The sequence below is a fragment of the Ammospiza caudacuta genome, chromosome 5 (assembly GCF_027887145.1).
Source record: "Ammospiza caudacuta isolate bAmmCau1 chromosome 5, bAmmCau1.pri, whole genome shotgun sequence".
In the NCBI taxonomy this organism is placed as follows: Eukaryota; Metazoa; Chordata; class Aves; order Passeriformes; family Passerellidae; genus Ammospiza; species Ammospiza caudacuta.
In genome coordinates, this window is record NC_080597.1 from 4899107 (window position 1) to 4922400 (window position 23294).

The following is a 23294-nucleotide window of genomic DNA, read 5'->3' on the forward strand; positions in this document are numbered from 1 at the left end:
AGGACAGGAAGGAGGACAGCAAGTCATCCATCACACATTCCCTCACCTCTCCCCACTCCCCCCAAACCCTCACCCTATCCTGAAAGATTTCAGTGTGATATGATTGTAAACAGTTTACGGTTCCTCCAGTGCTAAGCCCACTACAAGCTGGGCCCACCCCCTCCCCCATTATGTACAATACATTCACCAACAACAGAAATTTATTTAGAAAGGCAACAGGTTAAATTCTGTAAACTGGATCCAGCTCCAAAACACACATGTTAATACTACAAGTAAAATTCCATCATCATCCTCTTCCACCCTGAAAAATATACCTGAGTTTAGCAGTCAATGAAAGTTTCCACCCCCACCCCGCCCTCCCCACCCGAAAAACCCCTCAAACCCTGAATGAGACGCAGTCTCCTGTCACAGAAAGCCACTAGTTTGGGGTGCCCTGTGTGGTGATCCAGCTGCTTGGCTGGCTGGGCCCAGCACCTCTGTGGGTTTCCAGCCCAAAATCCGGCACGGCGCCGTCTCCGCGGACCTGGGAAGCTCCATGGGCGAGGGGAGGGTGGGAGCAGGGCCTGCCCCTCCTCTCCCTTGTCCAAATCATGTGTGGCTTTCGTCTTCATGAAGTCTGATCCTTTCTTGGACTAGCTCTGCAAGAGGAAGAACAAGAGTTGGAGCAGCTTTAGAAAGGAATAATCTCCTTTGCATGCAACCAGTTCAAAGCTAACACCAGTGATCTGCCCAAGTTCACAGCTCCCTCCAGTTCTCCCCACCCTCACCAAACACCTCAATCCTTTAACCATTGGGAGGACAAAGACTTGCATTTCAGCTCTGCTCTCTCTAGCAGCCCTTACTTGATCCAGAGGCAACGCTGATGGTTTTTGTGATGTCAAATCTTCCCGGGCCATGGTTGCTGTAGGCATCTTCGGGAAAGGAACTTGAGCCTGATGCATTTGCATTCTGCAGTCAGGTTGAATGGAGAGAGTTTTAGCACATGAATGTCAGGAGCAAATCCCCACTCTTGGTTAAAACTACTTCACTGAAGGCATACATACAACATTAGCATACAAGCATTTGTCTTGTATATTCTGTCTGGCTTCCCCCCAAAATACAGCCCTCAACCCATGCCATTCCCCCAGTGGCTTAGCTTTAAGCCAGGTTTCCTGAACACTAGAAGAAGGAAGGACTTGATGCTGTGATGATGACAAAACAGTAACAGCTGAGGCACATTCATAAAAACTGAACAGGGAATTGTTGGAGTAGCAGTATTTTCCACTTGGGAATAAAAATGTGATATACAGTCTCAGTGAGAAGTAACTTTCTGTGATGGAAATTTGACACAGAGAGAAGGGGCAAAACAAGAGGACAAAAAGAGGGCAAAATTAAGGATGCTCATAACAAGAGGCAAACTTCCACTTTAGTCAGTGACTCTGCCTCACTACAAGCAAGATTAAATAAAACATTTGCAAAGAAAACGGCAAGAGCCCCTGTGATTAAGAGCGACTCAACCCTTGATGACACATTAGCAAAACACTGTCAGGGGAAGCTCAGCACTGGTGTGGGGATGGATGAAGCAGGCTGACAGGTTCTCCATGACAGCTCCTTGCTTTAAGGAGGTGCAATGAGACTCTCTCTCCATTTTAGTACTCTTACTCCAAGAGTGCAAGAGCTACCTCTTAGCCTTTCAACTTGACTTGCCATCTCCTGTGACTTGAAGCCATATCCCTTCAAGGGTATCCAAGACTGATGGTCACCCAGGCATCACCCCCCTCCCCTCCACCTTGCCTCCTTGCAGAAAACACCATCTTACCCCGAGGGTCTATACAAGTCCTGGGGTGGCCCCCCCATGCCACCTCCACTGCCTCTCTGATCCATCAGCAAGGCCTGAAAGTGACCCACGTTCTCCTCTCGGCAGCGGTACAGGGGGCCCTCCTGAGAGAGGCCGTTGGCCTGGCCGGAGGCTGCATGGTGAGACAGGTGAGCATTCATGGGCGCTCCATAGGTCCTGGGCTGGAAGTGGCTGGCAGGATGCCGGGATCCATAAGGAGAGCCAGTCTGTAGCATCACCCCATGGGGAGGGAATGCTGATGGGCCAAATCCCATCCCCGCACCCAGATGTGGTGGGGGGGCTCCGTACAGGAACTCCCCCGCTGCCACTGAGCTCTGCCTCTTAGTGGCTGCGTTGTGGTTGTCCAAATCGAGAAACTCTTTGGGACTCTCCGCTCTTTCCTGGGACTCCTCGGACTTCTCATCTTCAGGCCCCAGCTCCTGCCCGTCGCTCGGAGAAACCTCTTTGGCATTGGCTGCGTCCACGCGGTTGGGAGAGGCCATGGCGGAGCTCAGCGCCTCGCAGCCCTGCAGGCCCCGCTCCGGGAAGGGGGCCCTGCCCAGGGATGGGTGGGCACCGGGGTGCCCGCTGGGGCTGGCCTGGGCATGGACAGGTCTCTGCCAGTCCGAGTAGCCCTGCGGGCAGCCGTAGTAGGGCGGTCGCTGGTAGTGGTGGTAGGAGGGCTGGGGCTGCGGCTGGTAGGGATACGGCATTCCCTGGGGCGGCCGGTACCGCGGGAAGACGCCGGGATGAGCGCCGCTGGGCTGGAAACCCCGCGGGGGGAAATGCTGGGGGTGGGAGGCAGGAGGAGGTGGTGGCTTCCCCCCCATGACGGGGCTGAACCCCTGCAGGCCGGGGTTCATGTGGTACCGCCCGGCTGAATTCGGGTACTCCAGGCCGGACATGTAGAGAGGATGAAACTGGTTGGGGGTGGCCCCCATGGAGGTGGCGTCCACGCCAGGGAGGCCGCTGCCCTGTCCCATGCAGGGCACGGCTGCTTCGGGCAGAGCCTTTCCCCCACCACAGAGGGGCTTCTCCAGCAGGTTGGCAGCCAGCCCCTTCCCCTCAGGGCCGGCTGCCGGCCCCTCGGCCGCCGCCCCGTTCTGAGGCAGGGCACCCCCTCTTTCGGAGGCGGGCCCCAGGTCCCTCACGCAGCCCGGGTCCCCAGTGTAGCCGCTCTCTGCTGACCACGCGCCTTTGCCCTGCCCTGCCTTCAGGTCACCCTTCCCAGCGGGGCCGTCCCCCTCCCCATCCGGGGGCACGGCGCGCCTTGTGCACTCCATGGGCAGCGGGGGCTTGGGGTGAGGTAGGAGTTTGCCGTAGGCCCCGTCAGGAATGATGCACTGAGCCTTCTCGTCCATGCCTGCCAGCGAGTCCACTGAAAGAGAGGGAAGGAAGTCAAACACATGTCTAATCTTTGCAAATTTGGGTGATCTTTAAGAGCTGCTTCTTTTAAAAGTGCTCTTTTAAAAACTGCTCATGAGGTTGCATCTCTCTCTGAAAGATGGCACAGGTAGACACTGCAGTTTGTGAGCCACCACTAAGTCATAGCCCCTCTGGAACAACGTGGTAAACGTGTTTGCTCTGACACAGGTGTGCAGAGGCTGCCCAAAGGAAGAGGCAGAGTTGGGGTCCACATGACAGCAACATAAAAGTGTTGGTGTACTGGCAGCTTGATTTCAGGCTTGCATTATCCTTTCCAGTCATAGAATTAAAAAATAGTTTGGGTTGGAAGGGACCTTAAAGATCATGTAGTTCCACCCCACCCTGCCATGGAGAGAGAAACCTTCCACTAGACCAGATTGTTCAAAGTCCTCTCCACCCTGGGTCTTGAACACTTCCAGGGATGGGGCATCCACAGCTCCTCTGGGCAAGCTGTGTCAGTGCCTCACCACTCTCACAGTACAGAATTTCTTCTTAACATCAAATTTAAGCCCACCCTCCACAAACCCTGTTTGCATCGAGCTTGGGCAGAAGCACCACCACGCTCTGAGATACTGCAGAGATGATCACAGCCATATTTTAACCAACTGTGGTTTGGAGATGAGACCGCTCTGTCCTGCAATCACTCAATGTTCTCCCCTGTCTCTGTTCTATATCCAGCAAGCTAAATTATGATGATAACTTTTAAGCAATGCCACACAAGGAAAGAGTTTCCTCTTAGTGCAAGGCGCACAAGGGATTGATAAAAGATACAAGGGTTTTGATCTCTAGTTTACCAGCTAGAATTAATGAAAAAAAATTTTTTTTGATCTCTCAATTTTTTTGATCTCTACATTAGGTTTTATTTTTAAGGTTCTTTCCTTTTTATTATCTGTAGTTTACTGGATAGAACAAATGAAATTCAACCAGAAAGAAACTGGTAAGGGCATGCATGACATGTTGCCATCTCACCTGAACTGATACAGCTGCTCAGGGGCTTTTGGGCAGCCCTGGCGTGTGAAGATTTTAAGATGTTGAGAGCTCATAAGGCAGATGTGCATTTCAGAGGGGAAGTTATACTTACACACACTCAAAGGAGTATATTTAAGGCATTTATTCACATAACATCTCCTCTCCTTACCTAACTCTCTGCAGATCCAATTTTTATATTAACTCCAGGTGAGCTCTAGAAGCATTACAGACTAATGCTTTGCATTTGCACCTCATGGCACACTGATAACTTGCAGGTAAACCTGGGACAGAGGGGACCTCTGGCAGGCTACAGTGAAACAAAACAGTCCCAGAAAAATCTAAGCAATGCCCTGAGTAGAAAATGTATTCCAACTTAGATTAAAAAAACTATGCATAAAAACTCTGTTCCCCCCAAATATTTAACCAAGATTTGAATTATTTTCTGAGCGGTGGAGGCGACACATGCAGGCAGGGAAGTGCTACCAGTGGGCACTGAGGGCGTTACCTTGGTTGCTGTCCATGTCCATGGTGTGGCCGGTTGCATCCTGTGAGCCCCCGTTGCCCATGGCTTTTGGGGGCTGGCTGCTGGCAGAGGCAGCGTGGGCCAGCTGTGGGAAGGGCCCGGGGAGGTGCGGCGGCGGCGGCTGGCGGGGGTGGTAAGGCACACCCGGCGGGCACACGCGGGACGACAGCTGCTGCATGGCGATCATCTCGGGGCTGTCCAGCATGGAGTCCCCGCCCTGGCACCCTCGCTGAACCTGGGCTGCTCCCCCAAAGAGGGCGGCCGGCGGCTGCGGCATCCTCTGGCCGGCGCCCTTGCCGGGCGGTCGGATGTACCCTGAGGGAGGCACCCCGTGAGGTAGGAAATTGGATTGCTCGCTCCACTGGCCGGGAGGCAGCGGCGGCCTCATGGCCCGGGGGTCCATCATGTGACCCAGGACCCGGGGCTGCAGCGAGGGCCCCGGCCCCATGGGCGCCTTCTCCTCGGGCCCCACGGCCGCCTGGCCGGCGTGGCTGCCGTTCCACAGGCCCGGGTGCGCGCGGTTCAGGTACTTGTAGGGCCGGTACATGTGTGCCGGGGGCACCTCCGAGCCCTCCGGCGCCTTCCCCGGGGGCCCGCTGTGCCGCGGCGGGAGGAAGCCCTGCTGGAACTGGGCCGGGGGATAGACGCCATCGGGCGGGCGGCCCAGCTGCAGGGAGCCCAGGCGGGGCCCCAGCCCGGCCACGTGTGCCGGCGCCGCGCACGCCTGCTTCTCCGGAGTGCCCAGGCGGTGCCCGTGGTGCTCGCCCAGTCCCACGGCCGGCTGCAGAGAGAGAGAGAGGGGGGGGTCTCAGTGACAGCCGTGGAACCTGCGGGGCCGGGGATGCGTCACCCCACGCGGAAGGGGCTCACCTGCATGGCAAAGTGCTGGTGCTGCTGCACCGGGTCTCCAGGATGGGGCTCGGGCACTCGCGGAGAGCCGTACAGTTTGGTGGGATCGGATCCACGCAAAGGGCCGAAGGTTCCTGGCACCGCTGGTCTCTAAAGGATGGGGAGAAATAAAACAATTTGTGAAGGGCATAAAAGCAGTAGAAATACTGCAGGTGAGGGGAAGCCAAGGCTGGAGTAACTGCACAAATAAGCAGCTGGACTGTTTTGGAGATACTGTAGAAAAGCTGCGCACTCTCTTCTATAGGTGACTCAGCCTTATCAAAGCCACTCTGTCACACCTCAGCCACTCACTGTCGCTATGATATTTTCTGAAAAATCCCTTTGCCAGGATTTTTTCTCCTGAGAAGCTGAGAGCCTCAGAAACGAAATGTAAACAATAATTATCTGCTGCTGTGGAATGCAACAGGTGGGTCTGTGATTGGTCTTATGTGGCTGTTTCTAATTAATGGCCAATCACAGTCCAGCTGTCTCAGACTCTCTGATCAGTCACAAGATTTTATTATCATTAATTTTTTCCCTTCCTTGCTAGCCTTCTGATTAAATCCTTTCTTCTGTTCTTTTAGTATAGTTTTAATACATCATTTTCCTTTAATATAATATATATCATAAAATAATAAATCAGCCTTCTGAAACAGAGTCAAGTTTCTCATCTCTTCCCTCATCCTGGGACCCCTGCAAACACCACCACAACTCACCCCTGAATTTAAGGCTGCAATACACTCACTTGCCACCCAAATACTGGGGGGCAAGAAAGAAGGCTGGAGGGGGCAGTGGTTTGCTTCAAGAACAGGAATGGACCACAAGAGTATGGAAGCAGGAAAACAACAGGGAGTATGCTGGATTTCCTTCAAAATACTCAATGCCTCCAGCTCTCCTACCACCTTCCACTATCTGCAGCACAAGAATCACTCTAAAGATTTTGTTTGATCTCTAGCTAAAAGGGCAAGGGATAGCCTAAATATCAGGAGAACAGCAGATACATCACACCACAAGCAATCACTGGTTAAAATGCAAAAGGCAGTGAAGGACGGGTGAGGAACAGCCCAGAAGGGAGGCAGAACAGAGGTGGCATTCAGAGAAGAAATGCTGGGCTAAAGATAGGTCACTGCTGCAGTCCAGGGTGGCCTTTGTTTGATTCAGTTTACTGCTTTTATAAATACTCAAAGCACAAAATGCAGTAGTACACAGATGGCACAAAGTTACCAGGCATCTGTAAACAATTGAGACAAAAGACCAGATTGTTCAGCTTCATAAACTGGGGGGTAAGGGAAGAAATGTTACAGCTTTCCATGCACACTGGGGCTACTCTCCAAGGAGAGAAGAAAACTGGGGGAATGAGTTTGTCTACACTGGGAAATGACAGCCATGAGAAACATTAGGAGATTGCCCCCACCTAATGTGGCAAAGACTTAAATTTCACCAGTTTAAATCTAAGGGCTGAAAAGGTTTCACTTGGAAGAACCATAGCTCTGACTCTTTATCTCTGGGAAAAGGTTCCTGACAGGCACTAAGGATTTCATGGTAGGAAGTTTCATTCCCTTTTACCTCCCTCCCTGCCTTGTCCTGATGGGCAGAGGACAGCAGGAGCTGCTCCTTACCATCTGTGCAGGATGTGGCACAGGGCTGGGCATGCCGCCGTACTGCAGGGAGCGGGGGAAGCCTCGCCCGTTGGAAGGGCCCACCTCTCGAGCAGCCTGCATGGGGTTGCCACTTGGGTCATCCACAGAGGACGAGGAGAAGGAGGAGGAAGAGGAGGAAGAAGCGGGAGCCCTGGAAGCAGCTCGATATGGAGGAGGTTTTCCTCCATTTTCCAGGCGTTGCTGTCTCTTGCCGGGCCCATCGGGGTCTCGTGATCGAGTCCAGACGCTGCCTGTGCCGGAGCGGCCGGACCGCCGGCTCCTCTTCTCTCTTCTCCCGTCCTCCCTGATCCAAAACTCCTCATCTGTGTCTCCATCTTCCCCAGGGAAGTGCTTCATCATTGCTCGGTGGAAACACCTCTCCAAGTTGTAAGCCATCTTTGTATATTCTGAAGTCAAAAACCCCCAAGAACGTCAGAGCCTCATAGAGAGAAGCAATTAAGCAATTATGCAACATCAGATAAATCATCTCCCCTCTGCCAAGTTTCTCCAAGGAAGACTTTTGTTTCTAACTAGTTGGCTTTGGTTACTAAACTCCATAAGCAACACAGCATCAGTTCTGCTCAGTAACGCCAGCAGAGGACAGGCACACAGGCATGACAAAGTACCACTGGCAGCAGGGCCTGCAGAGTCAGCATTAACTCAGTGTTCCAGCCTAGTGCCAAGAATTACATTAGGGGAGCACCACCTCTGCTCACAGAGATGTGTGACCTGCACAGTTAGCCAGCAGGAGTGCTGAGAGAAGAAATGTGAACTTCCAGCAATGCTATTTGATTACTTTCAGAGGCTTTTCTTGGACTCGTTCAGGTCTCTGCTGTGGGCCACAAGACAGAGGAAAATCAGCAAACACATTTATCTGTGTAGTTTCCAAAGCACTTGTTGACCCTGACATGAAAGCTATTGCCAACAACAGTGTCCCCACTGCATCATTTTTACTGGACAGTTCTGCTGAGATGTGCTTTTACTTTTTGTTGAGTGGATAGGAAAGAAAAGACATGTGAGAGGTGCTGGTAACAAGGCCTTGAAGCAAGTGACTTTCCAGTTGTTTCCACTCAACTAACCCTGAAGTTCCTTGAGGAACAGAGCTGTCCCAGTGGCAGTGCAGGTATGCTTTTACTTGCAGCCAACAGCAACAAGCTGATTTGTTCTTAATGTTGCTCTCCCTTTCTCACCAGGTGTTGCTGGTGAGACTGTCTGCAGTGATGACCCACCATATGGGAACTGATTTCTTATCTAAGCAACACATAGAATTTTAATTGGCATGGCAATTAAACCCAGGATTTCCCATTTGCACACTCACATTGTTCCTTCAATAGCCAAGGAAGCAAAAAACTACATTTTCCATCCAAAGGACAGGCATGGGTCACTCCTCACTTTCCTGTGGTACTCAACAAACACTGGCAGCTAACCAGACTGCAATGCTTTTCAGTCTGTTAGTTACTATGAGGAAAAGGGGCACACATAAACACATGAAGGAATAAGTTCAGAAAGAAACAAACTCTCCTCTCTGTGTGCTCTGCCTTCACCATCTACCATCATGGCAGTCCTTGGTATGCCATGCCCCAATTCAGCATGACCAAACTGTGCTAAAAGCCTCACTAAAACCCAGTGCAGGTCTCAGTAACTATTACCCTTTCATCTGGTATCCCAAAAATATTCTGAAAGAGAAGAATCACAAATCAAGTACTGGTGAGGAGGAAGAGGGCACTGCTTGCTTTGGCTGAGCACTGCAAATAGACAAATATAGCATCTTACTGCTCTTACCACTGCCTTCACCATTGTACTTCAGACAGTTCCTGAACATGGTCTTCATATCACCCACAAATTCATCCTTGGTGCAGTACTGACCTCCATTCAGCTTCTTCTCCATGCTGGAGATATCCATGGGGGCCTGGAATACAACCAAACTTCCCTTCAGTTACAGAAAGCACAGTGGGGCTTACAAAGTTAGAGCTCAGAGAGGGCATGGGCAGCAGAGGATGCTCTCCAGAGAGGCAGCCATCCATTTTTTGTTTTCTTGACTTGTAAGGTTAGAAGGGACTGCCAGAATCATGGATATTGGCTGCGAGAGTAATAAAGCCCATCAAACTTCAATACACTTCCCAAGAACTGCATCCCAGTGAATAAAGGGCATCAGTCAAGATGGCTGTGCCACTTTCCATACCTTAATGATCTGGTAGTAGTTGGGAGCATACGATTCATCAACAGGCTCCAAGAAGGGCCAAGAGTCCTTGTGAGCCTTCACCACATCTAGAACTGGCAGCAGCAGGAGAAAGGTGAATGGTTACACTCACACACACAGAGAAGTATTTCACTTTGAGAAAGCTGGGGTGGGACTAACCTTTGTACATGGCTGTGAACTCATCGTCCAGTTCAAAGCTGTAACAGGAAGCACCACAGTGAATATGCAGACTGAGGACAGATAAGACATGCTCTGTACTTCATCTTCTCCTCCACCCATGCAGTGCCACCATGCTGGCCAGCAGGCCTCCTCACAAACACTCCTCTCATATGGACCAAACCCAGATGTTTCTCAGCTTACTCCTCTCACTGTTCTCCGTCCTCACTTCTCCCTCTGCATTCCTGTGAATGATCACACTCCTCTCCTTGCCATACTTACTCTGCTTCAATACACTTGTGTGCTGCAATGGCCCATTGTGTACTCACATGTCCTTGGTCCTTCTCTCTTCCCTGCCAGGGGAGCTGGGATCCAGGTGGGAAAGCTCAGGGGGCAGCTCCTTCCCCTGTGCCAGCAGCCACGCCCGCTCTTCACGAAGTTTCCTCCTCCTGGCCCGCTCTGCAGTGGGAAGAGATGAAAAACCATTCAGCACTCTTTGCCCACATTTTGCAGGGAAACAGAAGGTCCTCCTGCAGCTCTCAATAGCTCCAGTGAGAGGATCTTGTTCTTTCAGCAAAAGCAGCACAAGCACAGGAGCAGGTGAGGTGAGAATACAGTGCACCATCATCATGCCTTGTCATCCTCCCTTGGTTACAATCACCTATTTTGGAGCCCCACTGTGACACAGATGCTGCCTTAGGCAACTTCCAGAAGTGGTGTGGTACAAAGAGGGAAGCTCAACACCCAGCCCTAGGCACAGCTCAGCACTATGGAAAGAGCTGGCTTGTTGTTATCTTCCTTTAGGGGTTTCACCTCAGGCAGGTGAACTTGAGGCAGCTGCCTTTGCACAGAATGGGATGAAGAGCAGTGCTGAGGGAGGGGAGTTCTACCAGCTCCCAGTTCTACCAGTGGCAATGAGTAACTGGGGTAATTTTTATCCTCCTTAGCTGCCTTTGGGAAGATTGCTCAGGTAGGTCTTCATGGCCAGCAGCCAGAGTGAGCAACCTGCCACACACGAGGGCCACTGGGACAGCTTTCATTTAAAGAAGTGAGACACAGGAAGAAGCAATGCTGGTAATATAACCTGTGGTTTGCAACCAGACAGCTGGCCAACAGATTGCTTCATAATAGAAAGTTTATGGGCTCTTATGAACCTCATTTCCTTTTTCTTATAGGAAATCTGAATTCATTTGACTTGTGAAACACCTGCAGTTGGACCAACCTTCTGCAGGAGCAGAATTCTGCGGAAGTAATGTTCAGGGAGAGATGTCATAGGAACAGGCCATGTCAGGGAACACCCAGAGTGAAAGAAAGATGAGGGAGACTTGGCTAACACACTCTAGCAGAGGCTTTGCCTTTGGAAAATGCCAACTACTCAAGAGATACCAGCTCTGGTGGAAAAATGTTTATTGAAGTCCTACTCTGTCAGTCAAAAATAAATTTGGGGTGGAGGTTGAGAGCACAAGAAAAGTAGGAATAGCTACAAGGTGAGTGTTTGTAGGGACATTCATTGGCAGACATGTCAAAGACTGGTAAAAGAAAGCCCAGATTTCTTGTTAGAAGACTCAGGGTAGCACTGAAGCTGGGATTATAGGACTTGCATCTGAGGTGTCCCACAGAATCTAAAAGAACTGCATGACCAGAAGTCCAACACCCCATTTCATGTAACAGGGAATATCTGAGTCTGTCCAAGCACTTTTCAGAATTCATGCTGCTTTCATAAAATTTGCAATCCTTAGATGGCATTGCAATGGATGCCTAAGTGAGAAAGCTGAGGAGAAGAACATGAAGTGATTATTTGGGCAGCCAATGGAAAATCTCTGCTGACAACAGCAGCCAAGAGGTAAAGATGGTGTAGATTTTAGAAATCCACCAGCATCTGCCAAAGATCTGACCTGGTAAACTGACAGGAACGAAGCAGTTCTACTCTGGTACCAGATCTCAGCTAGGATTAATAGCAGGAGTCTCTAACACAGCTAGTGATTAACACAGTGTGTTCAAGATCACTGGCAGAGCTCATTCTCATACTGTTGGCTTGGGTTGACTCCTACCCAGCAGCTTTCAAAATCTAAATAATGCCCTAAAAAGTGCCTCAACAAGCTAGAAACTCATATATGTGATACATGATGTTGAAGCAGCACCTGGAAAGAGAGCTGGGAAACTCCAACCTGCTGTTGTGGTAGAAATCTAGAAAGCTTCCCTAACTTATAAATTCAGGAGAGTACAGATGGGCCCAGCAGGAAACTTGCTACCTGGGGGCTGTGTTGGAGTTGGGGGAAGTGTAATCTTGGGCTGGAAACAAGAATGGGATGTAAAAACAGAAATACCATCCAAAACTGAGAAGAAGGTAAAATTCATACAAAGAAGATATTTCACATCTCTCCTCTACAGAAGGCCATACAAAACTAATATTAGATTCCAAACAGACTGAAAATTAGAAGAAAATCTCTGTTGCCCTGAAATTTCTGTTGTTGGATGTCCAGTTTTAACAAGTCTGAACCAAGTAAAACAAATGACATAATTTTCAAATAATTTCCCCTCCATCATTAGAACTGTCATGACAGCAAATGCTAGTGGTGGGTGTGCTTGGCACTAAGAAATGATCATTAAGAAGCCAGTTTTACCTGGAGAGCTGCTGGTTCTGGGGATAAAAAATACTGTAGTGATTGAACTGAACAAGTCAACATAACCTTTGCAAACAGCTTTTGCATGGCTTAAAAGAAGACTTCTCCTGATTAAGCCTAAATGGACTAGAAAAGAGTTTAAACGAAGTGAAAGAAACTGCACAAAACAAAATTAAAGCACCTGTGCCAATAGAAGCAAGAATGTATGCTAACTTGGCTTAAAAGAGGCTACTGCTCAACCTCACACCAGTCTCTTTGCATGGCTCTGATGCCTTTGAATCCAGTGATGTAATGATTGAATTTACTCAGAAAAGGAAGTGGCTTATACCAAACCAAAACCATTTTACAGGAACATTTATCTTTGCAGCTCTTGTGGAACTTCAAGACTAATTTTGTCTGTAAAGAAGAAGCATTAAACCACAAAGAATATGCAATTTGCCAAGGGAAACAGATATCTGTGGCAGATATGGAAGCTGGATGAGTCTCAATTTAAAACACCTGATTAGCTAGGACTAGCAACCAGGAATACATGAAGGCCAAGGAAGTAATTGGTTTTTCTAATGGTTAGAAAGGTAAGCAGGTAAAAGAAGCTATTCTTAGATAACATCTGGCCTCCTACCAAACATCTGGTAGCAAACTGTTTCATTTTGGAAAGTTTACAAGGGGAGCATGAACTTAATATTTTTTTTTCTTTTTCTGATTCTTTATCCACTTTGGGACTCATGATACTGACACTGCCCCACATTGCCACAGCTTTCTGAGGATGCTCAGCCTTTCCATGGAATTACAACAGCCCAGCCAGTCACTGTGGATAAAGCAGCAGCTAAAGGAATCCCCCATAAGGGAGGCCAACAAAAAGAAATCAGCTTGCTCTGACACCCACACCTACATGTACAGGCTTAGTGCCTGCTCTCTGTGCCTTGATCTGAGGTATTCAACACAACATTGTTGTTTGCTCCAGAAGAGCTTAAATCAACATTTAATTCATTAACCACAAAAGTTTTAGAACCAACACCTGAAATTGCCACCTCTGGTGCTCTATGCAGCCTGGTCCCTTCACCTTTAGTTCTCCAATTGGTAATGCCAGCAGCAATATAAAAATACTACTCTTGCTACTCCCATGTTATCCCATTCCCTTTCTCCTCAAAGGGAATTCTTCTCCCATCATGCATTGGGCCAAAAGAACCAAATGCTATCCCAGTGAGAGCAAAGAAGGTTAATCCTGCACACAGGGAAATCATGAGGAGGCAAGTGGGGAGACAGAACTGAGAAACAACATGAATAGCAGGAGAAAAAAATTGACAGCTGGGGCAAGGAAGAAAATTAGCACAATTTGAAGAAGACAACACAGTCTAAAGGTGCCCTAGAGAACAGCCACCAACACTGAGAGGACAGACAAAGGAAAAGAAACTACAGTCAGACCAACTTATCAGAGAACAAGAAAATATTCTCATTAGCAAGTCTGGCAGGGGAGGAATGCAAATGGCAAAATTTAATTCAAGATCTCAGTCGTGAGTTTGAAAGTTTCCACTCCTGTTCCACGTTACCTTCCACTGCTTTGACCTTCTCCTCCATCTCCCTCTTCCTCTCCTCCTTGAGCAGCTGCTCCTGCTCCCTCTTCTGCACTGCTATAAGGATCTGGCGCTCCTCCTCTTCCTCTCTGCGCCTCTGCTTCTCCATTGAGCTCAGCACATTTGGGTTTACCTGTAACAGAATGATGCACCAAAAACTGTAACTCAGTGGCTCACTGAAAGCTGAGCAGAGGCAGGTTTACTTGGAGGAGGTATTAAAGCACACCTACAATGGATGACTGGGAGGAAAAAAAAGGGGGAAAAAAGGATTTGAATGAACGATTTCCTAGATGAAAAGCAACATGGAAAGGGAGGTTATTTGCCAAGCAATGAAATCCTACGGACACAAGGACAATGGAAGGAGAAGCGATGGGTTAGACAAGCTGCCATTCTGTCAGGGATGCACCACGCGCATTTCTCTTCCCTTCTGGGCAAAGGATTCAGGCTGTTGACACCCTCACACAACACCTCTACCTCTTCCAGCTAGCAGAGCTCTGACTGTAAGTGTGAGAAGGACTACTTTGCCAAACCTGTCTCTGCTGCAAAACACAGAACACTTCCATAGGAAAAGCGTCTGGTACAGCCCTGCGTCAAGGTATCATTAGGAATGTTTTCCTTTCCTGTTCAAAATTTCTGTGTGCTAATCTCCCCTGAACTGGCTCTCATTTGTTTGTTTGGACAGTTTTCCTGCTGGGTCCCAAAACCAGCTCTCTCATTCAAGGACACCTGGCTCTTTATTGCCCCACTTTCTCACCTCCCCACTGCCAGCAGGCTGCAAGGCTGTGTTTGATCCTTCTTAAGACTTCAGGCTTCCCAGACCAGGGACTGCCTGTTCCTATTTCTCCAGCAAAGTATAAGGTATGTATATGGAAGTGTGCAATTATCTTTATTACCTTAATTTAGTTCTAAGACAAATGTATCAGTCATCTACCAGCCACTCCTACCCCTGTGACCAAGATATGTGTACCTTATCAGCAGGGAATATCAACCAGAAAAAACAATGTACATACAGTTTGCTCCAGCTTCACTTTCAGGGAATAACCAGCAACCACCACTTAGGCAGAAGGCATTTCCTGAGGATTAGCAATCAGCTGGGGTCCGTTGGCTGCTGCTCAGACCATCAACTTCTCCAGGCCCATTATTAATCCCCAGGGAAAACAAATAAATTCTGGCACCAGGATTACTATTTTGTCCTTGTTTCATTGCCCAGGAATGGAACCTGGGGGTGTTTTGATGAATGCCCAGAAATGTTGTCTGGTATCACTGCACATTCATTCCCCCTCTGCCTCCCCTTCCCCTACACAGTCCCAATGCTGCCCTACAAACTCCCACTCCAGTTTTCTGTAGACAAGCACCATGCATCATCACCAGCAGAAACAATACATTAAGAGAATTATGCTTCAAACACCAACAGTCACAGAGAAGTGTCCACGAGAGGGTCATGGGACTCTTGACAAAATTAGGACCATATCCTGCATTTAGGGACAAATTGGGCAATAAAACCCACCTATTCTGTGTTGATCCTTTAAGGTGAGACCCAGAGTTCCATCTCATCACGAGGGAACCATTCTCTTATTTTCAATTTTATATCTTTGTCAAAATGTTATCACTTTATTTGTCTACCCCTTTCCTAGGGAAATCATTCTGTGAGTTCAGGTGCCTTGAGATTAGCCAGCCTCTCCCCCCAGTCAGTTTGAAGTTTGTTTCTCAACCCCTCATTCCATTCAATAATTCCTAGTTATGCTCTTCTGGCTGAACATAAATTCTCCTTTTCTTTAGTCACATTCCAGCCTTTACCTTATGGACTCCTCAGACACTTACACAACTCCCACATTTCTACATTTAGATTAAATGTTTTCTTATAAAGCAATCCTTTCAGTTCCTTGGCATGATTATTCCAGTTGTTTCTCAAACCTTTCCTCTCTGATCAATGTCCAAACACCAAGATGCCCAGGATTGTGCTATGACAAGGACAACAGGTCAAGAACCTAGAGAATTGGGTTCTATATTTCCACTTTTGATTCTTTTTTTCCTCAAAAGCTCTGCCATCTGAATTGCTACTTGTGAGCTGCAAACAACTTCCTTTCAGATCTGATCCTGACCACTGTCAAAACTGTCAAACAGTTTTCCTCTGACTTTCTTGATAAATCTTAAATTGCAATAGGAACCAAAAGAGTGAGGTGAAAAGAAAGAGGTGAGCAGGAACCCACCACCAAACTTGGTATGCCAAGATATTTTAGTGAGGATGTGACCATCAGCCTTTACATTCTCAAACCAGTACATGTAAGCCAGCCTGGCATGTTAGGATTTCTTTGATTGCTGGTACACAGGTGAGACCTTCCCTTTCCCTAGATTAATACAACTTCCATCACTCATGCCCTATGGAAACAGGAACACAACATCCAAGCTGCAGTGCTCACACCAGGACCTCTCCAAGCCTGCAGGGCACACTCAGCACCCTGAGCTTCAATGGCATGACACAGGATACACAGCATGCTCAGAGCAAGCCAACACACATATGGCATCAACAAAGCACTTTTAAACAAAGGAGAGGGTGTCATCCTACCAGATCTAGAAAGCAAAGGGAAAAGCAGAAACCACAATCAGTGTAGTGAGCCCCAAGGACTGCAGCAGACACCCACAATTGCACTTACTCCCTGCAGCACTTGCAGGGCAGCAACAGTGCTGCATGGGCTCTTTGAGACCCTTCAGACACAGAAACAACCTGATTCTCAGAGGCACCTCTGCCTGCTGCCCCACCTAAGTCCCCCACACTTGGGGACAAGTGTGCTCAACTCAGGGTTAAAAAAATACACAAACATGAACCAGTAAACTCCTACTGGATTGGTGGAAGCAGACACTTATTGGAACGACAAAAGCAAGAACCAAGCACAAGTTAAACTTCCTTCCTGACCACGGAGGAGGCAAAAGGAGGTGGCAAAAGGACAGGACTCTTCTCCAGCTTCCTCCCCACTTGGAGGATAAGCACCACAGCGACCAAGGCATCACCGCCTCCTTCCCTCCGGCAGAGAGCACTCCAGGACACAACATCGCTGCTGTCCCCTGCCCTGGGACTCTGAAAGAGCCCAACTCCTGCCTTCAGCTCTGCTCTCCAGACACTGGGTATCAGGCTTCAGGGGCAGAAAGCCAGAAGGCGCGGGTGCCCTGAGTGCCCTGGCCCCTCATCCGCCAAACCTTCCTGCTCAGGTTTCTGCAGCGCTCTCCTAATGAGGGTGCTGCTCAGGCGGCTCTAAATGAGGAGCTAATCTGAACCACCTGTTGAGAAATCCCCTGCAGGATCAGGAGCCCATGGAGCAGTTACATCTCCAACTCCAACAGCAGCCAGGAGAAAGAGGTCACCTGTACCGGGCTGAGGCTTTCTCCCGCAGGCTCACTGACTGCCCACCCTGGTTTAAGGAACAAGCCATCAGAAATGCTGGCACTTCCCTGGTGCCCCATGGCAGGGATGGCCTCACATCCTGCTGGGGAGCAGTGTGACCATCACCACTGTGTGCTGGCTGGCTCCCTGTCCCAGCACAGCGGGTGCCAGCAGGGCCCCTGCTCGCTGGAAAGGTTTCACTGGCCCACAGGCAGCAATTAACAGCCCTCTGCTGCTGCAGACCTGGAGCACCTGCGGTACTGATTAGCATCATTCAGGCTCCATGTGTTTCCCACTCCCCTCCTCCTCTGGGATTTCTGCTGCCTGTGAACAAACACGTGTCCCTGTGCTTCCTGCATGGTGGGCTTTGCAGAGAGCAATTCTGGCCCCAAACTGACCATCGCTGGGGTCTCATTTTCCTCTCGACAGGCTTTCATCTGCAGCATGATGAGAGGTTCTTCCTTCCTTTTATTCATCTGTTTCTAAGTAATTACATTTATTGCACAGGGACCTGTACTTTCTCCTTTGTTTTGGGGGAACCCCTGACTCTAGCTCACATGGCATATTCCCTGCAGCCTAATTTCCCAGGGTTTGACAAAACACCAGGTAACTATGTTTCCATTACATCTACAGCGAGAGATTATGCCCCAGCCTGATAGAATTGAGACAATTTTTTCCTCTGTGGCTAATCTGGTGTTGTCTGACCGATTGCTTTGGGTACCAGTTGCCAGTTCAAAGACCCCCCATCTCCACAGCCCCATGTCCCTGCCTGTGCTGGTGTGCCTGTTAGGGGCTGTGTGGTGAACTGGATCGGAAAACTGATCTATGTTAAAAATAACCCCGACCAAAGAAAAAGGTTATATTTAACTCCAGTCATTTTCCTGGGTCTGGTTCACTGCACAGACCCTCAAGCAGCAGCAGTGCTGTTGCACTGATGGGGTAGAGATGAGATGAGGGTGAGGAGGCACAGAAAGCGCTGTTTGAGCCCACAAGGCTGCAGTTTGATAAGCATTTCTTAAAGTAGCCTAAATTGTGACTTCCATTTCCAGCTGACCCCCTCCTAGCTCAGCTCCATACTGCATCAGTCATTCTCTCCCTCGGCGCTATCTACACCCTCATGTGTTTGCAGCCTCACGTTTTCCCCTTGGCTGAATTTCTGTCATTTCCCTTTGTAAGCCGGTTCTTCTAGCCCTCTCATCCTTCTTCAACTTTTCTTTGAACTGCCTCGAATGTGCCAGCACTTTCATTGAAGTGGAATTCCCCAGACTGAGCGCAGATTTCCATATGCAGCTGCAGCGGGGTCTGCGGCGGGGCCGTTCCCTGTGCGATCCAGAGGGCAGCACCTCCCTGCTTGCCATAGAAACCCTGGGTGTCAGCCTGCCTTTGACGGGCATTACCACCCATCTCTCTTTCAGCACAGGCACTTTCAAGTGGCTCCTTCCCACTGAATGGCGATGCTGCGGTTTATTTCTTCCCCCAGGAGGCATCTGCTCTGCCTCCCTCCGTCGTCCTCCCCCTCGCACCCCCCCTCACCTCCTGCTTGATTGGTTTGATGGGCTGATGGTCAGACATCCACCTGGGAGAAAACTCTGTCCGCTGCAGACGCTTCTCCTAAAACAGGGTTGAGAATTGAGGGAAGGAAAAAGAGAGTGGAGGAAATTAGGGCACATAGGTGACACTGGCAGCAGAAACTCTGAGGGCTAGAAGTGACCATGAAATCCCTATTAGCTTTACAAGGGTAGCAAACAAGCAAACTGAACTCGATCCAAGAACAGCACGCTGACTGCAGAGCCAGTTTTACAAAGCCATCCAGCCAAATGATCCTTCTTTCCAGATCTGTCCCACCTGGAAACACTCAGCTGACGGACAACACCCCTCAGAGTTTTGGGCTTAGCTAGGGCAGCTAAGCAGCCAGTGCCCCTTCAGCAGAGCCAGCAGAGAAAGGGCAGTAAAAGTGGAATCACAGGCAGTTTGCATAGAAAAGCCAGGCTGTAAATCGCAGCAGTTCAAAAGCACAGAGATCCCCTGCTAGCAGAAAAGGGCCACAGGACATGGCTGAAGACAGTAACCCCTTCAGCCACCCTACCTACGCTGCTGTGCAATCACCAACCAGATCCTCGAGCACCGACTCCAGCACTGCATGGGGGACAGTCTTCCCCCCATCCACACATCCTCAACAGCCCCAACATCCATGACACTTGCAGGCTGTAGGTGCAGGGAGCAGAACGGGCTGGCAGGCTGCTGGGATTTAGCTCTCCACTCAGCAAGCATCCCTGCTCTTGGAAGTGGTCAAAGAGAGGTAAACAGGATGTCATGTCTCCTCACCTTCTGTGCAATCATGTTGCAGATCTCCGGCAGGAAGTCTTCACTCAAGAGTTTGTAGAGCTGCCTCTCTCTAAGGGAAGTCCTCTCTCTGAAGCTCTCTGTGACCTGCCTCCACTCCTCTTCCGTCTGGCACAGCAACCACCATGTCCCACGGCCAGGCCCCTGGGACCCTTCAAAAACATGAAAGGATGTTATCTCCCCAGCAGCTATGACTAACAGCTTCTCTCAATCCCTTCTCTTCTCTCCTCAGGGCTCAGGAAGAGCAAGAGACACTGGCAAAGGCCACTGTTACAGAAAACATTCCATTTGCTGCAGACCCAAAGCTCTCTTCATGCACCAGAAGCACTGCTACCTCTGAGAGTGATGCCAAGATAGAGAGGAAGTACTCAGGGGAAGAAATAATGGTGCCACATGGCAACACACAGGTAGTGTGACATCCCTGTAGCAAGCCCACATTACAGTTATTGTAGACTGGAGAAAAGAATTTAATTTGTTTTTTGTAGAGGGGGCTGTCAGCCAGAGCAGGACATAGGGAACTGCAAATGTCTAATTTAGTCTGGCAGCGGAATAAAGTCATCAAAAATAATGTAATTTGAAATACTTTTTTTTTTTTTAAAGCATTGCAAACCATTTCTGCAGGGTAACAAATCCTCCTGCTCCCTGCAAATGAAATATTTTGTTTGCAGGCACTTGAAAGAGCAGAAGAGGAAGCGAAGGACAGGGTTCATCAGGCTGCCAGATGAGGGGGAAGTTCCAAAAGTTCACATCCCATCCCTGCTCGATCCAGAGTGGGACTGAAGCAGATCACCCACTGCTCTGAAGCATGTCCCAACCACCAAGACACTTGGAGAACTGTTCCACCTTGTGTGAAACATTTGAATATTAATTGTGAAGGAAGGGCTCTCTTGCACTGTGGTCGGAACACCCACCTGGAGATAGGGAATGTGGTTCCTGCTCCACAAATGTTTACACAGAGCAGGGAAGCCTCATGGGTTGCAACTTGTATGCTTTTGCCCCAGGATGCTCTCTGAGCAGAAAAGGGTTGTTGCCCTTTTTTTCTTTTTGGAGTGGGGAAAGTTTAGGATCAAACACCTTCAGGCTGAGGGGTTCTCAGCTCCCTCCAGAATTTTCTAGGGCTAACCACTGGCTCCCAGAAAGAAAGCAATGGTCATCAGCACCACTGGCAGATGTCATGCACCTTCTTAACACATTTTCAAGCAAACTAACAATGAAAAACAAAAAGAAGTAAAAAGCTGAATCTGACTCTGGGCACTTTGTGGATCTGAAGTGTAAGTGGCTGTGACATGCAAGGTGTCAGGTTGTCCCAGGAAGGCTGGAAAGCTGCAGGCTCCCTGCAGCACCTGCCCTCTGTCAGGTGCCTGGGGTGCAGTGGCACAGAGTTTCAGCTCTGTGAATGCACTGGGGACTGGTAAGTGAGACAGCAAAGGTCCAGCCCTGTGCTGGCTCTGCTGCTCTGGCTACACAAAGCCATCCGTCCCTTGCCCACGTGCAGCAGGGAGCTTACCTGCATCTGGCCCCCAGAGCCTGCATCCTGGTTTCTCATCCCCTTGCCAGCTGCCCACAGACAACTCATTTCAATAGCAAACAGGACTGAGGCACTCTTTGTGCCAGCAGAAGATTACTCTGCAGCTGAAGTGACACAATTTGCTGGAGACAATGATCTGATAAAACCCCCAGCGCCTCACGCACACCGCTCCGGCTCTGCCGCCCGGCTCTGGAGAAGCCGGAGTGGCCGCCAGGAAATCTGAAGACAAAGAACAAATGGAAGGAGGCACGGGAAAGACAATGCCACCCTTGCCTTTTATTGTGAGGCAACAGGCAGGCCGAGTCCCTATGTTTTGTGGAAGCCAGTGGATACACATGTATGACAAATGAGTCCCAGCTCCCTTGAACTCACTTTCACATCATGTTGCTAACTCGCTTTTTGCCTCGTTAACCCTTAGCTGGGTAAGGGTTTACCCAAGACATTGTTTACTACTCTCAGCCACCCAATGGCCATGAGGAAAGAAAAGTGAGAGGATCAAAAAGGTTCTTCCTTCTCTATCTTAGCATCACCGACTCCACTCTCTTCCCCATCTGAAAAAACACACCTGCTAGCAAGAGGGTGTGTTTTACCTTACCGCTGGGAGACTTTTTTAGGTGAGCCCTTGAATTCCAGTGTATCCCAGAAGGTTAGGTTTCTTCATCCCAAACTCAGCCATGACAAAACAGGAGGCCTCCAGGTGCCCAGGCTCCCAATGCCAGGCAGTCTGTAATACAAACCCCTCCTTCCAAACTTGGCCCCAACCATCAGCAGAAGGACTCTCCTGAGAAAGGCTGGATTGTCTCTCAGGCATCTCTCTGGGTTTTGATAATTTAAGTCTTATTAGTGGGTGGTATCAATCCAAATACTGCAAAATCTCTTTACCATTTCTTATCTGAGTCTCGTGGATAAGCAAGCTTTCTTCTGCCTTCTCCCTACCAAAAATAAAGAGGAGTGATACAATAAGTACATCACATCACCAAAACACAGCTGTTTCTGAGGAGAATAGGGAATACCACAATTATCCAGCGCAGAGCAAAACCATGAAAAGAACACTGCAGAACACACATTTGATACATATTACAAATATATACTTATCATAGCTTCGTAAAGTTTTTGTAAGTGAATGGTGCAGGATGAAGTTTGTCAAGTACAGTATCTCAGTTCTTAAGGGAAGCATCCCAAAATCTAAATGGACTCAACTGGCCTGGATTTCTGGCTTCAAGTCACACAATGAAAGTATTCTTTATCAGGAGCAAATTCCCTAGCACTGCATGGTGGAACTGCATTTGAAGTGAGGTGGTTGGAAGAGTGATGCCCACTGTTTCACCAAACTTCCAGCTAAGTCAGAATTTGCTTTGGAGAGTAATCAAAGCATCCACCAAGTCTGAGCTTGTTTCACTTCTGAGTTGCTTTGAGATTATGGCTGCATGGTATATACATAGTTATTGGGGGAACCCCAGACATACATTATACTTCCCTCTGGGAATGTATGTATTTTATATCTGTTGCAGGAAGAACCCTTCCATACCTCAGCAAATTTTCCTCCAGTAGTTTTTTCCGCTTCGGAGGTCGCCCTCGTCTCTTGCCCGTTTTCCCAGGAACGTTTGGGGTGTTTGTCTGCCCCCCACATCCCCTGAAAAATGGCAAAACCACCATGAAATATCTGCCAGCAAGGCAACCGAGGCTGGCAGGATGGGAGAGGGGCACAGAAATCGGAACAGCTGCTAAGATCCCAACCAAAGGAGGGATTAAATCAGAGCAGCAACAGGACGGGGAGGGGAGAGGAGAGGAGGGATTCCCACTGGCTGGGAGCCGCCGGTGCGGGGCAGCCAGGCAGGAATGCGGTGGGGCAGGCAGCAGCGCTCCCCCAGCAGGCTCTGCCGGTGCCACAAAGGCTGCAGGCTGCCTGGACACAATGCATGGCTGCATGGCAGCCCCCAGCCTGCTTGGCAACTCGGGTCCCGCCCGCTCCCCCCGGCACAACAGCAGTCAGGCGGAGGAGCCCCCTCCAGCCCGGGCCGTGCCCCCCTCGCCCCTGCACCCAGACAGGGAGGGGGTGTGTGAGGGGCTGTTACCTGTCTGCAGCCAGCTCCCCGTTGGGTTTGCCCTGCACCGGGTCCTCCTTGTACATCCTGGTGCCGTAGAAGTACCAGTACAGGGCGCCGCTGCTGTCCTCGCCCAGCGGCTCCACGCGGAGGCTGTCGGCGTCCAAGCCCTGCGCCCGCCGGGAGC

The 23294-nt window shown here is 49.5% G+C and overlaps 1 protein-coding gene across 1 annotated transcript; it reads right to left on the minus strand.

Moving 5' to 3' along the window:
• Positions 1–414: 414 nt before the first annotated feature.
• On the minus strand, positions 415–23268 carry LOC131558133 (chromatin remodeling regulator CECR2). The gene is made up of 16 exons (XM_058805745.1): positions 23138–23268; positions 22591–22695; positions 21945–21994; positions 19517–19686; positions 18725–18802; positions 13789–13945; positions 9947–10076; positions 9621–9658; positions 9444–9535; positions 9044–9170; positions 7241–7668; positions 5604–5732; positions 4716–5514; positions 1799–3194; positions 843–948; positions 415–638 (listed from the first exon to the last, which is right to left on the minus strand). Exons 1-16 carry the CDS (start codon positions 23191–23193, stop codon positions 633–635), a joined length of 3867 nt encoding a protein of 1288 aa, XP_058661728.1. The 5' UTR covers positions 23194–23268; the 3' UTR covers positions 415–632.
• Positions 23269–23294: the final 26 nt, after the last annotated feature.